Consider the following 13649-nt stretch of genomic DNA (forward strand, 5'->3'; position numbering starts at 1 on the left):
ATTAGTAAGACATGTAAGTGTCTCTGTGGTGGGGAAATAGGAATTTTAGGAAAGGGGTTGCAGAGTGGGGCGGGGGCTGGACAGAGATCCATGAATATGGTCTACCCTGGGAACTAAGAAGATGGCGTGACTGGATAGTACAGGGTAAAATGTGAGGCTGCAGGGAATGGGATTCATTGCTCTTGGGGGTCTTACAGATCTTGTTGAGGAGTGTGATCTTTGTCTGGTCACCAAAGATTGCAAGTATGGGGCTGAGCCACATTTTCTCCCTGCTTACAGTGTTTCCACTCTGGCTACTTCTCTGCCTCATATCCTTGGCCCTGCTTTACTGATGTCCTTTGGATTTGGTGTTAGCCTTGTCAAGATTGGATGTCTTTTTATTTCTTTTCTTTCTTTTTCCTTTTTTCCCATGCAGAGCAAGGACAGGGGTGGGGTGAGGTGAGGGAGAGGCCTAGGGTATAAAACTGAAGGATGCCTGAAGAGTGAGTGCCCTACCCAGCCTGTCCATGTCTTTGTTTGCCTACATCTCCATCCCCACAAAAACTCCACAAACAAGTTTCTGGTCCTCTTCCAGCTCTCTCCAGGCCTTAGCCTTGGCTACATCAGCGTCATCTTCCTCCTCTGGCCTGCCGGGTCTGCCTTTCCACTCTTGTCTCAGCGTTTCACAGCCAAGCCAGGCGAGACAACTACCCATAAAAAGATAATTAGCCACATGAGCCAAGAAATCAGGACCACGTGAGTGGTACAAATCATGTGTTCCAAGAATTTGAAGGAGGAACTGGGCCAAGCTGGCTTTGGATGGAAGGAAATCAAGTCAGAAGGAAGTGTTTTGGGCTAACGGAGAAGGGGATACCATTTACCAAGAGCAAAGAACTCATAAAAGTCATAAGGAGACAAAAGCTGGAAAGGATTTGGGATGTTATCCCGTGGAGGTGGCTATGAAATATGAGGCTGGATATCACTAGCCCCAATTCTTTACGTGTGGTAAATAAAACTAGTAAATTGCATCGTGCTTTTCCTTTGAACCTGGAGAGAGCCTCAGAATCCTTCTCAACACAGAAGGACATTAAAGTGAATGCATTTAACACAGGAGTATCAATTCATTGGCTACTCCTGTCATAGACTAAAGTGATCAGGAGTCTTTTAGCAGGAAAGATGACCAAACTATATCTTGTTGCCTTCAGCATCTTTCTGTCAACTGTGTCTCAAATGCTGGGCATCATTTGAGATACTAACAACAAAACTTGGGATCACCTTGTAGGAAAGGTAGAAGGATCTAAAGCATCCTTGAGCTCAGCATCCCCATTCAACAGCTGGGAAACTGAGACTTGGAAGGAGAGATTTGTTTATGTAAATGACAAACACAGACATGACCCCGACCTTGCACCACAGGTTCCCTGTCTTGGGAAGGGAAATGGACCTGACTTCCTGAAAACCTCAGGCCTGTCTTTGCCAATAGGAGCATTTTGTACAGGTCTCAGTCAAAGGCTAACATGTGATAAAGCCAGGATTCAAGCCCTCTCCAGCAGCCCCAAAGGCCCACCTGCTTCCTTGCAGGTCTAGGTAGAGGTTTGGATTTGGGCTTTCAGGGAAGGGCTGGTGAGAAGGGTGACCTGTCTCCACCCTGGGTACCTTGTATTTCTCATCTGCCTTAGGTTCTTGTTCACATCTGGGGGGTGGACCCAGCTGCTCCTCACTAGGATACCCCAGCATTTGTGAGGTTGGGGTCTTTCTCTTCAGTGAGTTCCTGATTCCACAAGACAAAGCTGCCTGCTATTGTTCATGCTCATTTGATGACTTCCCGAGTTTTACAACATTTAATTTAAGCTCTGCAGCCAAAGTAACTCTCTTTGGTTGGAGCAGTCTGCACTTAAATGTCAGATCTTCCCTGAAAAACTGCTTGGGTTTGAAGGAAGTCATTGTGTTCCGTAAAATCTGGCTACATTTTATGTTTATGGCCTTTATTAGGGCCTCCAGCTGAGCTGGTTAAAACCATGTCTCTCTAGTCTGAAAGCCCAGGACTCAAATTCACTCATTCCAATAATAGTTACTGAGTGTATACTGAGAATCAAGGCCGATATGGACAATGGTAAACTCACAGGCATGATCCTTGCTTGCATGGAGCTTATAGAGCAGTTCAAGGGAACAGACATTTAAAGAATGAATCATAAATGAAAGAATTATAAATAAGTATTATTAAGGAAAAGGGTGAGGGACCACAGGTATTCAGAGGGTGGTCAAAGAGGTTCAAATCTGAGTAGGAGAAGTTGTTCCAGGAAGATGAACTAGCAACTAGAAAGGCAGGGAAAGGAAAGACTCGGTGTGGACAAGAAGCCTATTCTCAGTGCCTGGCCAGAAGGGACAGGACCCAGCCTCAGGCTGACATGCTGTACAGTGTCCCCAGTGACTGCAAATTCAATACATGCCTTCACCTTAGGACCTGTAACTCATTAGGTGCTTCCATTGCCCTGTTCCATGTGACCCTTTGGTCTTCATTTCTCATCCATCTTTTTATGTCCACCTCCCCATCCTCTGTACTTGGGGCATCAACCCACCCACCCAAGAACTCCATGCTGAGCCTTCTCGAGGCCCTCCTTCTTTGACACAAGACTTCCTGTCCCTATCCTCCATTGGGCTTTGGCTTGGGTCTTGCTATCTTTTGTCAGTTAGAAATTGGGCATTTCATATGCTAGTGCCAGCTCCCTTTCTCTCACTTCTTCATCCTCTGCCCCTCCCAAACCTCCATTGGAAGCTTTGTGACATCATCTTCCATTCCGTCTAAATGCCAATGATTTTCTTTTCTAAACTTTGTCTACCATCCCACAGGATCTCTGAGATGAGCTGAGCATAAGACTTTTGAGATTCTTTCTTGGGACATGCTATTGGTCAGTAGAGCCACTCATCATCTAGGAATCAGTGAGAACAGGCCTTTCCTAATTGACTTCAGTGTCACCGGCAGGGTCAAGGAATGGTGACATATATGCTGAGTCTGCATCTTCTGTTCCAAACCCTGGATGCTACCCAAAACCCGAAGGCTGTATCCAAGGCAAATGCTGCCCCCTTTCTAGAAAGTTCCTTTTCACAGAAGGGAGGAGACTGGAGGTGACCTCTGTGTTAACAAGCTCTCCTGCCTCTGAGAAGGGAGCCCATGCACCCCTGGTGATGGGAAGGTAGCCTGTGCTCTGCAGGCTGTTTGCTCCTCAGAAATGGATGTACAGAAGCCAAAGAGCAGCAATTGTAATACCTTTTATAAACGAATAGCAGGCACAGACTGAGGGCTTCTGTGTTCCAAGCACTGCCACAGGGGCTTGCTGAGGCCACAGCCCTCTTGAGTACCCCACATCATGAGAGTTTCTTAGACCAGAGGTTAATTAACCCAAAATCACCACCCAGCTGGCACCCAGCAGGCCCAGAACTGGTTGAGATGTCCTGTCCCTACATACATGATGCTTTCAATTCCTTGACTGCCCACACTGAGGCTGGCACAGTATTAAACACCACTTGCACTATGAACCTGGGGAGAGGAAGTTGCCTGCCAAAGATACAGAATGACAAGTAGCAGAGGTAAAATTTGAATCCAGTTCTCATGGACTCCAAAGCTGTGCTATTAAATTTGACACCCTTCTCCCAGCCAGCCAGCTGCCTCACTTCTCCTGAAAATCCATGGTTTGTTCTGAGCATCACTTAACACACAGTCAAAGGAGAATTTAAAGAACTAAGAGAACCTTTTGAAAGAGGGAAGGAGATGATTAATTAAACACTAATGCAGTTACTGTGGTGCTAGATTAGGAAAAGGTGAGGTGAGGACCACAGATAAAACAGGCTAACCTAGTTGAAGCCAGTATGGGGAGGCGACCATGAACTGATTCCAAACCATGAGTTGGGAAAGCAGGGCAGGGTAGAGTATGTCATCCCAGGTGCAGAGACCTAGCAGTGAGAGAAAAGCTGAGTGTTGGAGGAAGGAATTCAACATGGCTGTAGCCTAGAATGTATCAGGGAGCACAACTAGAAAGTGGGAGGGGTGGGGTCTAAGCCCAGATCAGAGGGTGCTAGTGGGGGCGTGGTTCAGGGAGAGGTGTGATTCAGTTCACACCCCTGAAGATCTCTCTGGCTGCAGTGTGTAGAGGAGTTTGGAGGAAGACAGGAGGAAAGAAATCACTTGTTTGGCAGTAGGTACAGAGATGACCATGGCCTGGACAAGGGAGGTGGCCTCAGGGATGGGGAGAGGGAAGTGAATTCAAGAGATTGACAGCGAGTTTACTCTTCTTTTTTACTGTGTCTAGAGGCACAAGGAAAGATGCAGCCGCTGTTGCTGCTGTTCTGATCACAGTGACGGCAGATGTACCCACTCTCAGGTGAATGGTGAGACTCTGAGAAACAGGTTTTCTAATAAAAGTGCTTTGGTGTGAATCATGTTCTGTGTTGTGTTGTTGAAACAGGTCAAGTAATAGCCTCCACTCCGCTTGCAAAAAGAATAATTACCCTGGCCCTTTGTGTTGTCAATAACCTATTCACAGGATTTAGAGGTTTTCATTGAAAATCAGAGTGCAGTGAACTGAAAATCAGTACAATCCCCAGAGCACATGGGTCCTGGAAAGGAAGGTGCACCACCTGGAGCCTTCAACAGATCCTTTTGTCTTCAGTACCAGCTGTGTGGTCGTGGACAAAGGGTCGTTCTTTAGTCTAGTTTCCCACTTGGAATTGGAGATAATGACAACCACCTTGCAGGGTTATTCTGAGGAGCCCGCCGTATAATTTGTATATATGACAGCTGAGACTGACCAAGTGCTTGTGATGGATTGGGTACTTCGTATGGAATTGCCTTAATCTTCTCAACAACCTTATGAGATAGGTACTATTATAATCCCTGGGGAGAAGAAAAACAAGCACAGACGAGATGAAGCGACTTCCTAAAGGCCACACAGCTAGTGTGAAGCAGAGCCAGAAGCTGGACTCCAGCAGCCCAGTTGCAAACCTTTTGTTCACAACCATCAGGTTTCATTGCATCCCCACGGGCACAGGGCAGCACCTGCCACAAAGACCCTCAGTGGGAACGCTCCTTTCCTTTCCAATGAGTCTAAGTAATATATTAAACATAAGATAAGCCAAGGTGACTGATAAGCCAGTAAATTGCTCTCCAACTCCAACAGCCTTCAGGATCACCCAGGTGACAGAGATTGGCAAGAGAGAAGGCATTGTCCTTCTAACTAACGCATTTGGTGTTGAGAGCCACAGCAGAAGGGGCCCCAGCAAACTTCCAGGTGCCAGCAAACTTCCAGCTGCCAGCTGATGATTGGCTCACCGCGCCCAGCAACTTCTAGCTGATTGGCTCCTCTGTGGTGATGCTCATTGGGCTGTTTCCCCCGCCCTTTCAGACTATGGAGCTGCTCATTGGGGGACTTTTTTTTGCTCCGCCCACACGACCCAGCCAATCGGCCTCAAGAGCAGGAGGAGTGGGGGAGGTTGAGAGGCTTGTGGGAAGCCTGTGGTGGCAGTTGGGCTCTGAAGGTTTTTCCTGAGGAGCTGTTTTGTTTGGCGTGGTTCTAAAAATAAAGTTCGTTTCTTTTGACAAGTGGCTCCTGAATTGTGCCCAGCCAGACTTAGGCATTTGGGACTGAGCTAAACCCTAATCTGTCTCTGCCTCAGACCCAGACTTATCATCATGGTTCGGCATCTATTATACTTGTGAATATTATCCACCAATTATCACATTGACAATACTCGGCAAGTGGCCACTATTATCCACCAAAGATCTTGATTTCTTTCCTTCAGAAGCCACATTCATCAGCTCTAATGAGGTTTTCAGATTCAGCTCCCATTCAGCAAGCATCAACCTTTTATATATTGATCAATTGGCCAATTAAGCATCGATCCTTTCTTTATCCAATAAGTACTTATTTCTCTGTGGCTCTGAGGTGCTAGAGATGAGACATGAATGAGGTACAAGTTCTGCCTTGAAGGAACACAGAGTGAGTGAGGCTGACTGATCAGAAAGGAAGTTGTGATATCCAGAGATATGAGGTCCAGAGGAGGGAGCAATTGGCTCTGCCCAGAGGACCGAGCAAAGATCCCACAGTGTTGGGGCCCCATGGTTAAGGTCTTGAGAGGTGAACATTTTCAGCTGATGAAGGAGTTGGAAGAACATTCTAAAATTTCAAACAGAATTGGCAAAGGCCTAGAAACACAAATGGGTGTGCATGTTCAGGATCATGGAAAGATCTGAGTGGTGAGAACTTCAGGATACCACCCATTGACACTCAAGAGCACAAGGCCACATTTTTTTTCTTTCAAAATCAAATTGCATCCAGACTCCCCAAGGTTGGTGACAGTTTAATATCATTCCTTTCTTTGCAGATTTCTCTCCTTTGAGTTCCAAAGCCTAGGAAAAATGGGGTCGGAGAAGTGTAACTGGCTCTTTCTCTGTTGTGACCACTAACCCCTGGCCAGGCCCATGGGGTCCATTTGAAGATGGATGTCTCTGTTGGGAATTCTTTTTGGTCCCTTTAGAGGATCATCATCAAGGATTTTGTTAACTTCTCCCCCAAGGCAGGGAGAAGCCAGGTCTTTGGTTACAAAACATCTGGTCTCTTTTTGGCCAAGTAGGTTGCATGGCTAGAGAGATAGGGAATATTAATTCTTTGCAAGTAAACCCACAGCAATGATAACCAAGCCATGAATCAATGACTCAATAGCTAGGCTTCTTTAGGAGTAGAAATCAGATACAGCTTATTCCTTCTCAGTATCAGGGGAGACAAGATGAAGCTGGATTCCCCATGCTCCGTGTTGAGTGGTCATCCGTGGCCCGGTTTCGATGTGCACAGCCTAGTCTGGGCACTGATGAGTGACTCCTTGTCTTCTGCAGGTGTGGCAGTGTGGTGGGAGTGTGGAGGTCCTGCCCTGCTCGCGGATCGCGCACATTGAGCGAGCCCACAAGCCCTACACAGAGGACCTCACTGCCCATGTCCGCAGGAACGCACTCAGGGTGGCTGAAGTTTGGATGGATGAATTTAAAAGCCATGTCTACATGGCATGGAACATACCCCAAGAGGTAGGAAGCTTTGGTGGGTTTGATGGGGATAAAACACAAACACGGGACTAAATTCTGTCATGCTAGACGGGACTGTCAGCCCCAATGCATACTGGCAAAGGGGCTGACTCTGAGTCTTGAGGCCATTTTTTGCCCCTACCCATCCCTGATTGATGCATGATTATAGAAGCACTTGTTCTTTCTGAACCATAGTGACCTCATTTTAAATCAAATTTGAACCAGGTGGTTGCAAGTTTCCTGCCTGCTCCCATCCCTCAGTTTCTCTGTCATGAGGTGTTTCATGGTCTGGGATTATCGATAATGACAACAGTTCACAAAATGCAACTTGATCTCCATGTAGTTTTTTTTTGGGGGGAGGGGGGGTAGGTTACTGGGGATTGAACTCAGGGGCTTTCAGCCACTGAGCCCCATCCCCAACCCTATTTTGTATTTTATTTAGAGACAGGGTCTCATTGAGTTGCTTAGTACCTTGCTTTTGCTGAGGCTGGCTTTGAACTCACTATCCTCCTGAGTCAGCTTCCCGAGCTGCTGGGATTACAGGCGTGTGCCACTGTTCCCAGCTGCATGTACTCTTGATTCAATCTTCTCCATTAAACTTTGACCAGAGCTATAAGGAATGTCCATATGCCTGTGGCATTTCCTGAACCATATGAATAAGGAGACAGATACACAACCACACGGATCCTCAGTAGGAGAAAGGAATGGTTCTGGACATTTTTTAGGTCATTTCTGATCTTCACAGAACCTCATCATTGCCTGTCACTTCCCCCTAGACCTCTAGTTACCTGCATTTCAGAAGCGCAAGAGAAAAAGCCATGCCTCTCTAGTAGTTTGGTTCAGTTTTGCCATGTGTCACATAGAAATAACCTTGGAATGCTGAGTTAGGAAAACCCACCAGATGTCGGCTGCAGCGTTCCAACCTGCTTACCAGCTTGTCTGCCTGGAGTTCATTGCTTATGTTACATTCTGTGTGATAGAGCTGTTGACTGCATGACCTCTTTCTTTCCTCCCAAGGCTGTGGCATCCCTTGGGAGTCCTTTAGAAAGCTTTAACTCTCTTTCTAATAGGGAAATGATTGATCTTTGCTTGAAGTTTCTGTATAAAGGCCTTGTACCCTAAACTTTCTGCCAATGTTGTTCTGGCTAAATTGCTGAGAAAGTAGGAAGAGCCTTGAGTGGGAGCTTCAGACAGTCTCCCTCCTCAGGCATCAGGGACTTGAGTTGGGTTGCATCCTCCTGCAATCAGTGAGATTTCAGCAGTTGGGAGGGGAAATGAGGAATCAAGGAATATGAGCCAGAGCTCAGCCAACCCTAATGAAGCAGCACAGGGTTGTCACCCCAACAGTGAGCATTTCTAGGGAAATCATCACTCCTTCTAGACCCATCTGTGGACATTGGATTACAGTATGTTGTGCAGGGTGCTGAGCGCTGCTGTGAAAAATGATACAAAAATGTTAAGAGCATTTGGAAACTGCCCAGGTCCCTTCTCTCCATTTCTCCGAGCTAAAGACCTTTTAGCCATCTCCCCTGTTTCAACTGACAGATATTGAAATGGACGGCAACCCAGTGCATGGTAGAGAACTACGTCAGTAAAAATAACTGAGAAATGATGACACTCAGTGTCTGCCTGTAACTCCTCAGGGGGAAGTTCAAACGAAATTCAGTGGGTAGGGTTAATAAAGAGATGAGGTGTGGAAATGTCCAGGATAAAGCCTTAGGTAAGAAGGAAGGGGTCAGTATACTTCTCTCGACTCCTCTGTTAATTTCTGTGTCCAAACTCCATCTTCTTCCTCTTAAGGCTCTGAAAGACTTTTCCACCTGCCATTCACTTCTGAAGTTACATTCCAATATTCCATTGAAGCCACTTTTATCAATGTCAGCAAGGTCTTTCTAACTGCCTAATTTAATGGATATTTTAAAGTCTTTAAGCTACAGGATTCCACCTTTTCCTTGAAACTCTGAAGTCCCTGGCTCCATTATTCAACACTCTCCAATCTCATCTCTTCCTGGTTACTCCTTTCTTCTTGGGGGCTCATCTCACCTGAGTGCTCCTGGAGAGGCAGCCGTGGCCGACTGCTCTTACTATATACCAGCTCTCTGGCTAATCTCATCTGTCTTGAGTTGCCTACCACCCATATGTTGACAACATACTTCTAACCCTGTTTTCAGAATTACATCTCCAACTGCCAGCTGGACATCTCCTCCTGGTGATCCTGTTGGCAATCAAACTGAGCACATCCCCTTTCCCCAGTTCTGCTCCTCTGTCTCAGCTCCTGATGCCACCGTCTTCCCAGGAATATGAGCTTGAAACTGATCATCATCCTTTTATCCTCCTTTCTCAGTCCTTTCCATCAATCATGGAGCCTTCCCTTCCATTCCCACCTCTTCTCACACCTAAGTTCAGGCCTTGACTGTCCCTCTGCAACAGCCTTCAGATGTCTTCCCTGGCTCAATCCTTTTCCCTTCCAAACTATCTTATCTTTTCAAAACCCACAATGACCATGTCATTGCCCTGCTTAAAATCTTTAAACAGCTCCCTGTTGTGTATAAAGTCAAGGGCTAAGTACAGCATTTTACATGCATCTGAGCTTCCCTTTCCCTCTCCTGTCTGTATCTCCAGCCTCGCTCTCCCCACGCCTTGTTTTGGGATCCACATAATCTACATGCACTATGGCAACTGCCCACACTCGTGTGTGTAACACACTGTTTCTTCCCTCTGTGCCTGTTTATTCCGTTCTATTTGGAATTCCCCACCCTCCACTTCTTTCCCAGCTCCCATGCCTACCATAACCCATCCTGGTAAGCTCAGTTCTGGTGACCCTTCTAGGAAGCCAGCTCTGGCTCTGTCATTGTAAAAGAATGTTTGTTTATCTAAAATCAATCTCTCTCTCTCTCTCTCTCTTTCTCTCTCTCCTTCTCAAATGTGGTTAAACTTTAAAATCACTTGTGCTCCACCCTCAGAGATTAAAATTTAATTAGTTTGGAAAGGGGTCCTGGGATCTTTGTGGAAAGTGCTTCTGAGGATTTTAGTGTGTGTCCAGAGCTGCAATAGACTGTGGGATCATGGAGGATACATGGTGTAATCCATATATGGGTCGCCGTGCCTAGCCTAGGTGGGACACATAGCAAAGCTCAGTGAATCCTTGCTAACGCTCATTCGTGGATGAATTAAACTGCTGGTCATGAGGGTGAACCCTTTCCTTGGTCTCTGGCTCCTAGGCTGAGCCCTCCCCTGGGCTGTGCATGGAGCAGAGCTAAGCCGCCTCACCTGCTCCCTTACCTCACTCAGTCCCACATTCATGAGAGATAAGAGAAGCCTCCGGCTCTTGCATCCTTGCTGCTTTAATTGAAAGTCAGTTTGTTTGTTAATACACAGAAAGTTCACCTGCAGCAAAGCATCATTATTTTCTTAAGCAAGGTTTGGGAACTCTCTCCCAGCCCCTGCTTCTCCCAGGCAGGCTGAGTGCCAGGGATATTCCCATGGTGATTAGGTTATAGATCTTCTTTAGGTTTGGCTACATGAAATTTTGTGACCATGTGACAGGGATATTGAGCCATTTTGCGGGTGGCTAACTTTGTTAGTTTCCTAGGACGACCAAAACAAATTATCATAAACTTGGTGGCTAAAACAACAGAAATGTATTCTTCCACAGTCTGGAAGTCAGAAGTCTAAATTTAAGATTTCAGTAGGGCTGTGCTGTCTTCAGTGGCTTTGGCAGATAATCTTTGCCTCTTCCAGCTTCTGGTAGCTCCTGGTGTTCCTTGGGGTATAGCTCAAACACTCTGAGTTCTGCTCTGTCTCTACATGGTTCTATCCCTTCTGTGTCTCTGTGTACTTGAATCTCCCTCTCTGTTCTTCTATAAGGATATCAGTCATTGGATTTAGGATTCACCCTGAATCCAAGATGATTTCATCTTGAGATTGCAAACTGATTACATCTTTAAAGGAGCTGTGAAGTCACATTCAGAGATTCCAGTAGACACAAATTTTGGAGGAAGAAAGCATTCCACTCACTACACTAAACAGTCAGCAAAAGAAGAATCTGGGTTATTGTTTTCTAATAATAAGGACCAAGGTAGCCTTCTCTGAAGTTTGCTTATTTCTCAGTTTGCGACCCCTTGCTCTGAAAAAGGATTTGATGCAATTTATAGTAAACACAGTGCAGACAAGCAGAAAAGCAAGAGGCAATCAAAAGACTGGAAAAGGGAAGGGGTCTTGATATCCAGACATTTCAACTAAGAAAGGGGCTGGTTCTTGGGCTTCCTAGCAGTTAAGCAGAGGGGGCACATGATAGATTATCTCTCTCTCATCATTACTTAATCCACGAGGGCAGAGACAACCTTCATTCCACTCCTGAGTGCAGGAAGAAAGGTTTCCCGTGGGAAACCAGAATTTTAGGAAAACATAGAGGCCTTCCTAAGACAGGTTGTGCTAATGGCCAACATACAGAGTTGACTTGTAGTCATGTGAAGGCCGTCTTAGCACTCATGAAGAAGAAATAAATACATGTGGGGAACAGCTTTGTGATAAAAGGATAAAATACAGAGAAATGTGAAGGGTTAATACATAACAGATCCCCTGGGGTGGGAAATGGGGACAGATCACATTTATTACCAGTTGGTGTAATCACTACTTCATAAATATTTTCTAAACTCATCTCAGTGCTATATCTCAAGCACAGAGCTGAGTGGGGTACCGAAATAAGATAGACTGGGCTACAATCTAGCGGAGCAGGGCTCAGAGAGAAGTCCATGGTCAAGCTCTGGCTGGAGCAGATGGGGTAACAGACAAATCAACAGTGAGTTATTAAGAATAGGAAGATGGGTCCTGGCTGAAATGGGCTTCAGAAATCTGGAATCTTGACCTTCAGGATGCTGCAGCTTCAAATCTTTACATTGTCTGAACCCTGATGAGTAAACCTAAATATATTTTTTCTATATGTGAATTTTACTTCTACTCAAACCCCTCCCAACACTTGTTCTGAGCATGTCCAGATGGATATCAGGGACTTGGCTACTGGAGTTGGTGCTTGAATTGTAGCATACACCCAGGTAGCAGGTGGCCAGTGTGGGTAGGAGACAGTTCTACCTGCTGTTTTCCTGTGCTTTCACTATAGCTGGCATCTTATGAGACCCCTCATGCCTCATCTGGTCTCTGGTGCCACACCTTCCATGGTGGCCTCTGAGATGTCTCTGATCTCCATCTGATCCCCAGCTGATGGATCCCCAGTGTCCTCTGCTGCAGCACCAGCTCTTGCTTAACCAGCTCTGTGCCTTACCCAGCCATGAGTGTGCAGGCCTGGGAATCCTTGGTGCCCCCCACTCTGCTGTGGGACCACAAGAAATATGGGAACTTCTCTGTCCCTCTCATTCATGGACACATTCATGTCTCCTTTGCTTGCCCCATGGCTGCTGCACCCTGGTGGCCTGGAGCTCTCCTCCCTAAGACACCAGGCCCATGCTACAGAGAGCCTGCTTCTCCTAGAAGGACTTGGCCTTAGGAGGCAGGGTTACCACATGCATAGGGTAAGGTGAAAGTCAAACTCTAGATGGAGGTTGGTTGGGTTGAAATCTCAGCTGTGGGGTTTTGAGCAAATTACCAGAGGTTACTCAACCTCCGTCTCAACTCATCTACAAATGAAAAATATATAGGGCTGCTTTATAGGTTGAAATGGGACAGTACACATTTATATAAATATAAGCAAATACAAATACATAAGCATGTCTCATACAGAACAGGGCCTGGTACACTGGAAGCGTTGTGTAACCTTAGCTGTTAGATGGTTCTTAGCACTGTTAATAGAATTAACATTTTCTATCTTCAGTTCCTTTCTCCTTCTTGTCCCTCTCACCCATAGCTCAGAATCTCTCTTCTTTTCTCTTGAAGTAGAGAAAAGCCTACTCTGACTGTATTCTTCCCATTTCTTTACTTAGTCTATAGCTTTTTAATTCAAAATCTAAGGATCCAGCATCTTTATGTTCAATGGCTTTTTAATGACAGTCCCCATGTTTCAGAATGCAAATAGGGATGGTGGGAGGGTTGAGCTATGTGTGCGGATGCATGAAGTAACATCCCACGTGGTCCTTGCACCAGTCTCTGAGAGTTTGGGTTGGGGGCACTGGGTCATACCAAGGTGGAAATCAGGGAGAAGCTGCAATGGATGGTGGCTGTACCTCTGCCTCTGCTTCCCTGTGCAGGACTCAGGAATCGACATTGGGGACATCACCGCCAGGAAGGCTCTGAGAAAACAGCTGCAGTGCAAGACCTTCCGGTGGTACCTGGTCAGCGTGTACCCAGAGATGAGGATGTACTCAGACATCATTGCCTATGGGGTGGTAAGGAGGCGCTCTCTTTGGGGTTTCATTTAAATGCAGACAGAGAGCAAGACCAGAAAGAGGCTTAAGGAAGAAGGGGAAGGGAGAGAATAAAGCCCCACATGGGGACTCAGAGTAGACTTGGGGACTCAGTGCTGGTTTCTGGTCCTGCAAGACAGCCTTCGCTTTCACAGCCAGAAACTCTCCAGGCCCTTGAGTAAGGTATTTATTTCTCCTTGATTATTCTAAGCAGTTCAGCTCTGGCCCCAAACCTGCATAGTCCACTC

General features: G+C 46.2%; 1 protein-coding gene across 2 annotated transcripts in view; it reads left to right on the top strand.

The window, feature by feature from the left end:
• Positions 1 to 13649, top strand: part of Galnt18 (polypeptide N-acetylgalactosaminyltransferase 18) — a 346719-nt gene that overhangs the window by 280343 nt on the left and 52727 nt on the right. The window contains exons 7-8 of one of the 2 annotated variants that reach the window (XM_027942359.3): positions 6863 to 7048; positions 13246 to 13383. In XM_027942359.3, coding sequence (XP_027798160.1) covers positions 6863 to 7048; positions 13246 to 13383 — 324 coding nt within the window. The remainder of the gene's footprint in view (positions 1 to 6862; positions 7049 to 13245; positions 13384 to 13649) is intronic. The other variant, XM_027942360.3, reaches the window with a different exon arrangement.

This window comes from Marmota flaviventris, chromosome 9 (genome assembly GCF_047511675.1).
Source record: "Marmota flaviventris isolate mMarFla1 chromosome 9, mMarFla1.hap1, whole genome shotgun sequence".
NCBI lineage: Eukaryota > Metazoa > Chordata > Mammalia > Rodentia > Sciuridae > Marmota > Marmota flaviventris.